This window comes from Rhincodon typus, chromosome 35 (genome assembly GCF_021869965.1).
Source record: "Rhincodon typus isolate 14 chromosome 35, sRhiTyp1.1, whole genome shotgun sequence".
Taxonomy (NCBI): Eukaryota; Metazoa; Chordata; class Chondrichthyes; order Orectolobiformes; family Rhincodontidae; genus Rhincodon; species Rhincodon typus.
In genome coordinates this window covers 23655859-23662901 of record NC_063366.1, presented here as the reverse complement: position 1 = coordinate 23662901, position 7043 = coordinate 23655859, and the positions used below count along the sequence as shown (strand labels likewise).

The following is a 7043-nucleotide window of genomic DNA, read 5'->3' as shown; positions in this document are numbered from 1 at the left end:
GTGGTCTCCATCTGGAGGTATAAGAGTGGCCAAGACAACGGGGACAACCTCCCTGTTCATCTTCAAAATGAAACCACTGGGGATTGTACCTGAGTGGGGCAGGGGGGGCCTCCCACCTGATCAATATTATCTGCTGGATTCTGCTGAATTTTGCTAATTACCCCCACACCCACCAAAATTAACCGGGAGGGTAACAGTGACTGAACAAACACTTGGTGGTTTACAAAAGCGGATTTGCCGCTCTGAACCTATTGCAATAAATCTCCGGTATTCCCTTCAAAACGGTAAGTTTGTTTGTGGTTTTAGAATTAGAATAAGCTTTATTGTCACATGAATACAGCGAAACTTTTACAAGTTACCACTTACAGCACCAGCTCAGGTACAAAGGTGCCTAGATACAGATTCTTGCGCACAAAAGAAGTTGGAAAAATACAGAAATAAAAAGTTCGGAACGACAGTCCTTCCAACCCAGTCCACACTGGCACCAAGTCTCTAGTCTGCACCAGGCCTTGACTCCAGACCCCACTAGGCTTCACCTTGATGCTTTCGAGGCCAGGAGGCTGCTCTGGAATCATCTCAAGGCTGGAAGTCTATACCGAGACCAGACCAGGCCCTGCCCTCCTCACTTCGCTTTTGGATAATGAGGTTTCTTCAAGGTGCTTCCTAATGCTCTGCGCAGGGATTTCTTGATCTCCAGGAGGTGACCTCACAGCCGGGTCCTCCATCCTGGTTTCCCTGCCTCCGCCTGGCCAGGGGCTGGCTCTGCTTCAGTCTGTCCCGCTTGGCCGTTGACGCCGGCTGTGGGGACCGGTGGCTCCGCCGTCCCTTGCTCACTCAGGATGCCCAGCTCCCCCTGCACCAGATGCATGTCGCTCTGCTGTGTCTCTTCTCTTCCGCCCTGCGGCGGTTCCTCCTCCTTCATCGCCTCCTGCTGGTTTTGGCGGCTTTCCCCACTTGTCCTCGGTGCTGCGCGGAAGTCATCCGGGTACTGGATCTTCGCGAAGCCCACTGAAGAAATGTGCTCCCAGGTGTCTTCCGCACTGCCCCCATCAGTTTCACTCCCGAAATTATCCTCGGCTCGCCGGTTGGCGCTGTCCTTCAGGTTGGTCAGGAGCAGTCTCTCCACCTCCTCCAGGTACATTTGCTGGTATTCCCACCAATAGTAAGGCTTCCCACAGCAGTGGGACACGTGGCAGCAGCTGATGCCAACTGCAATGGAGACCAGTGTCAGCAACAGGGCCAGCCCAATTACCTGGGGTGAAGGAGAGACAAGGAGACAGAGGTGAAACCATATGCAAAGGCCAGTTCATTATTGTGTAACGTGGTGAGACTAGTTCCCTTGCTGAGCACACGGAAACAATAACGGCAAACTGTGATAAGAGACTGGAGGGTGAAACTGAAGAGATGATTTGTTCTTGTGCTAACATTTCTGAGCTGGGGCTGCTGCACTATTCCAACAAAGGGACAACGCAGGCTCGAGGGACAACACCTCACATCCCACTTTAACGCCTTACTGCCTTGAGGGCTCAACATTAAATTCCACAGCCTCCGAAACTGACCACGTTATGTTGGTTCCCCATTTTTCTTGCATTCTCCCCACCCTTTGCCTTGGATCCTGTTTATTTTGGTCTCAGTAAACAGGACCCATTCTTCCCCTCTCGCACTTTTGATTTACACCCAGTTTACATCTCGTTTCTCACTTTCTCCGCCATTAACAACTTTCTGTAGAAAGTAGAAAGGAAATATCTACCCTTTTCATTTCCTAAGAAGGGTCATACTGGACTCGAAATGTTAACTCTGCTTCTCTCTCCACTGCCAGACCTGCAGAGTTTCCCCAGCACTTTCTGCATTTGTTTCAAGGGATACCTTATTTAATCTGAAAAACAGACTAGGGCGTGCAACAGAGATTAGTTTATGATGCTGTTCGTACCTCTACCAGCACAGTTACTGAATAAGCGATTCATCCTGAGGGCCATGAAGATGGATATGATAAAAGTGAGACTTGCATTTTCATTCCATCCCTCAATGGTAAGATATCATTTTGTGCTTTAGATGGTAAAGCATAGGAGAAGAAGTAGGCCATTCAGCCCACTGAGTCTGCTCCTTCATTCAATGAGATCATGGTTGACCTGATCATTCTCAACTCCACTTTCCTGCCTCTTCCCCAAAACGCCCGATTCCTTTCTTGATTAAAAATCTGTCTCTCAGCCTTGAATGTATTTAATGACCCAGCCTTCTGGGTAGGGAATCCCACAGATTCACTACCCTCTGAGAGAAGAAATTCCTCCTCATCTCTGTCTTAAATGTGCAACTCCTTATTCTGAGATTATGCCCTGTGGTCCTAGACCCTTCCCACAAGGGGAAACAACATTTCTGTATTGACCCTGTCAAGATCTTTCACAGTTATTGAGGTACTTCCTTAGATAATGCAGGAAATATAACGCAGCAAGGTGAGCAAGGAACAGATGCTATGTTTTTGTAATGTTGATGGATGGACAGAAATCAGCCAGAAGACTAAGTTGAGCTTTAGAACTTTAAATCTTTAAGGAAATACGAGTGGAAACCACAGACAGAGGTTTCCCAGCAATCACTGTGTGCTAGACATAGAGGCTGGTGACTGGAGAAAGGTGGGCATTACTCCATATTATTCAAAAATACTACCAGCAATGGCCCAATGCAGTAAACACCCATCAGTTTGACATTCATCGTGGATAACATTATCCCAAGATGATAGGAAACAAACTCTAGAGACTTTAGTCTTTTCTCATCCAGCGATTTCCTATGGTCTACGAAGTACCCCAGATGTACTTCCATAAAATCCAACCTCAAATAAAAGTCATATACGTGATTTTTGGTTTACAAAACATGATTTGTTTTTTGTAAATCTCTTGCAAAAGTCATCCCTAATTTTTCAGTGAACTAAGCTGCAAGATTTCAGAACCAGAGTATCATCTTGGAGATATTAATGATTCAATTTCAGTGTAAATGTATACATACTAATTACATTGGTTATCAATAGACCAATGCTTAAAACATTTACACACTTCTAGGTTTCGTTTCTATTTATACAAATTATTGACGTGAGCAGATGGTGAATGACGACCTTGATAATTAAATGATATTTGATAATTAATACAAGTGATTTGGTCTTGTTGGTTTCTACTTTATTCCAATTGCAGTTTCTTTCTATATTCTCACAAACCCAAATGAAAAATAGAAACATAGAAAATAGGAACAGGAGTAGGCCATTCAGCCCTTTGAGCCTGCTGTGCCATTCAATATCACAATAGCTTGTTTTCCAGCTCAGTCCCCTCTTCCTGCTTTTTCTCCATACCCTTTGATCTTTAAGCCCTAAGAACTATATCTACCTCCTTCTCGAAAACATTCAATGTTTTCGCCTCAACTGCTTTCTATGGCAGAGAATTCCACAGGCTCCCCCACTCTCTGTGTGAAGACATTTCTCCTCATCTCAGTCCTAAATGGCCTACACCCTGTCCTTACACTATGACCCAAAGCATATATGTCAGCCCCTTGGAAGCAGCATGTTTGTAAAAATCAACTGGTAAATGATTGGTCTCAAGAATTCAACATTTACTCGATTTTTTTTCTAGTATTATTTACTAGACTATGGGAGCCACTCGGTCCAGATCTCCAAATGACCAGCTATAGAGGTCTGTCTCATCTGGCATGGTCTGCAATGTCCTATTGTCCCCTAGATGTAGCGTAAAGACCTTTACACACAGGCCTTCCTCCTGGAAATCATCTTGTGCAAAACCCAAAAGCAGAATTTTTATAAGGATTCCCACCATCAGTGGCGTGTTGGAGTTCCCTCAGAGACTCAAAGGTGCTAATAAGAACTACATTTCTTATAGAGATAACAAGGTATAGAGCTGGATGAACACAGCAGGCCAAGCAGCATCAGAGGAGCAGGAAAGCTGACATTTCGGATCTAGACCCTTCTGCTGCTTGACCTGCTGTGTTCATCCAGCTCTACACCTTGTTATCTCAGATTCTCCAGCATCGGCAGTTCCCACTGTACATTTCTTACAGCTTGTTGTCAGGAGCTATGGGCAGCGATGGTGGAGGCTCTAATTTCCTTTCCAACACTGCTAATCAGAAATGTGTCCTGCTGTTACTGTCTACCACTGTGTGTTAGAAGTTTGACTGGTTTCCTTCTTTTTATTTCAAAAATATACTTTATTCATTAAAAAACATCATATATATACATTATCACAAACGCTGTTTGGTTCCGTACAGTTGTATATCAAGTAAATAAGCAAACATTGGACTTTGACTCTATCTGAAAAAACCAAAGACCTCTTTTACACATTCAGTACTAATATTTACATGTATTTGAGACACTGGGAGGGTCCAATAAATGAACGGACACCCACTTACCTTCAGCTGACAGACCTTACATGGTGGTCTACACCACACACCACCTCCGCCCCCCCACCCCACTACCCCTTGGCAGCAGCTGCCCCAAGGTTTAGTGCATCCCTCAGCACATAGTCCTGGACCAGGGAATGTGTCAGTCTGCAACACTTGGTCAGGGTCAACTCCCTGCTCTGAAGATCTACAAGGTTTGGGCAGGCCAAAGAGTGTTTTTCACTGAATTGATGGTCCTCCAGGCACAGTTGATGTTAGTCTCAGTGTGTGCCCCACGGGAACAGACCATTGAGCACAGAGTCCTGTGTCATGGAGCTGCTTGGGACGTACCTCAAGCATTGTACCTTCCTCCAAACTTTTTTTGCAAAGGCACATTCCAGAAGGAGATGTGTGCCAGTCTCAAACCACCACAGCCACTTCGAGGGTAGCATGTGGTGGCACAGACCAACCAGGCATTCATGAAGGATCTCACAGGTAGTGCCCTTCCCACCACCAGCAAAACGATGTTCTGGTGCTTGTTGGAAAGTTCTGGTGATGAGGCATTCTGCCAAATGACTTAGACAGTCTGCTCAGGGAACCACACAATAGGATCCACCCTCTCCTTTTCCCTCGGGGTCTCGAGAACGCTAAGTGCTGACCACTTCCTGATGGACCTGTGGTCAAACATGCTTTTGTCTGCAAATTTCTTCACAAAGGACAGATCATACAGAATGGTCCGATGACTTGGATCGTTGCATGGCAACGAGATTAGTCCCATCCTTGCCAACACCGGGGACCAGTAGAACCTCAGTGCATAGTGACACTTGGTGCTTGCGTACCAAAGGTCTACACACAGTTTGATGCAGCTGCACACAAAGTTGGCCAGCAGGATGAGGACAACATTGGGTATGTTCTTTCCCCCCTTATCCAGAGTTTTGTACATGGACTCCCTGCAGACCCGGTCAACTTTAGGCTTCCAGGTGAAACGGAAGACGGCCCAGGTGACTGAAACAGCACAGTTTCAGGGAATGGACCAGACCTGCACCACGTACAACAACAGAGACAGTACCTCACACCTGAAGACCAGGTTTCTATCCACAATGGGGAGGGAGCAGTTTCTGCCTCACCTTGGCAATATGCTCCTCCCAAGATTTTGTGCACGCCCCGGCCCCTCCAAACCTTAATCCCAGCAACTTCAGCTCATCTGTCCTGACAGTGAAGGGAATGAAGGATTAGTTGGCCCAGTTCCCAAAGAACAGGGCCTCGCTTTTGCCTCGATTTACCTTGTCTCCCGAGGCCAGTTCGAACTGATCGCAGACGCTCATGAGTCTGCGCACTGACCAGAAAACGGTGATGTCATCCATGTACAGAGAGACTTTGACCTGCAGGCCACCATTGCCTGGAATAGCCATCCCTCTCAGGGTCTCATCTTTCCTGATGGACTCACACACAACACACACAACCTCTTCCAGCTCTGGAGCAAATAAAGGCAAAGTTGACAAAGTCTAACCAGACCACAGGGGCTGCCTGTCTCATTACAGAGAGATTGACAAGTGATAACTTAGCCTGAGGGTCACCCATGCCTCAGATGAGGGAAGAGGCTGAGAAGGAGCCACAAAAACAGAAATTGCTTGAATATTTCAGCAGGTCTCTCTGCGTCTACGGAGACAAATCAGAGTTAACATTGCCAGTGGCCAGTAACCCTTCTTCAGAACTGATGATAACAAGGTGTAGAGCTGGATGAACACAGCAGGCCAAGCAGCATCAGAGGAGCAGGAAGGCTGACGTTTCGGGCCTAGACCCTTCTTCAGAACTGATGGTAACTCGGAAAAGGATGGTGCTTATGCAGAAGATAGGGCCGGAATAGGGGAGGAGGAGTGAATTATAGGTGGAGATAGGGCCCAAAGAGAGAGAAAAACAGTTGGACAGACAAAGGAATGGATCAAGGTGAGCCTAGGAGAATGAATACTTGCCAATGGGGACTATTAGTGGTTAACAATAGAGTCATAGAGTCACACAGCATGGAAACAGAACCTCTGTCCAACACGTCCATGCCGAGCAAATTTTCCAAGTCTGACCTAGTCCCGTTTGCTAGCATTTAGCCCACATCTCTTTAAATCCTTCCTATTCATGTAGCAATCAAGAATTAAATGTTGTAATTGTACCAGCCTCCACCACTTCCTCTGGAAGCTCATTTCATACACACACTACCTTCTGTGTGAAAAAGTTGCCCCTAAGGTCCCTTTTTAATCTTTCCTCTCTCACCTTAAACCTATGCCCATCTAGTTTTGGACTCCCCTACCCTGGGGTAAAAAACCTTGTCTATTCTCTCTATCCATGCCCCTCATGATTTTATAAACTTCTATCAGGTCACCCCTCAGCCTCCAACGCTCCAGGGGAAAAAGTCCTGAAATATCCAACCTCTCTCTCCTTCGCTCAAACCATCCAGTCCCAGCAACATTCTTGTAAATCTTTTCTGCACCTTTCAAGCTTCACAACATCTTTCCTATAGAAGGGCAACAAGAATTGAACACAGTATTTTAAAAGTGGCCCTAACCAATGTCCTGTGCAGTACCACATGACCCTCCCAACTTCTCTACTCAATGACAACAAGGTGCAGGGCTGGATGAACACAGCAGGCCAAGCAGCATCATAGGGATGCTGCTTGGCCTGCT

General features: G+C 46.2%; 1 protein-coding gene across 1 annotated transcript in view; it reads right to left on the bottom strand.

Moving 5' to 3' along the window:
• Positions 1-706: 706 nt before the first annotated feature.
• The window catches only part of LOC125486967 (calcium homeostasis modulator protein 5-like), an 8068-nt gene continuing 1731 nt past the window's right edge, over positions 707-7043 (bottom strand). The window contains exon 2 of the mRNA XM_048616620.1: positions 707-1252. Within this exon, the coding sequence (XP_048472577.1) occupies positions 707-1252 (546 nt within the window). The remainder of the gene's footprint in view (positions 1253-7043) is intronic.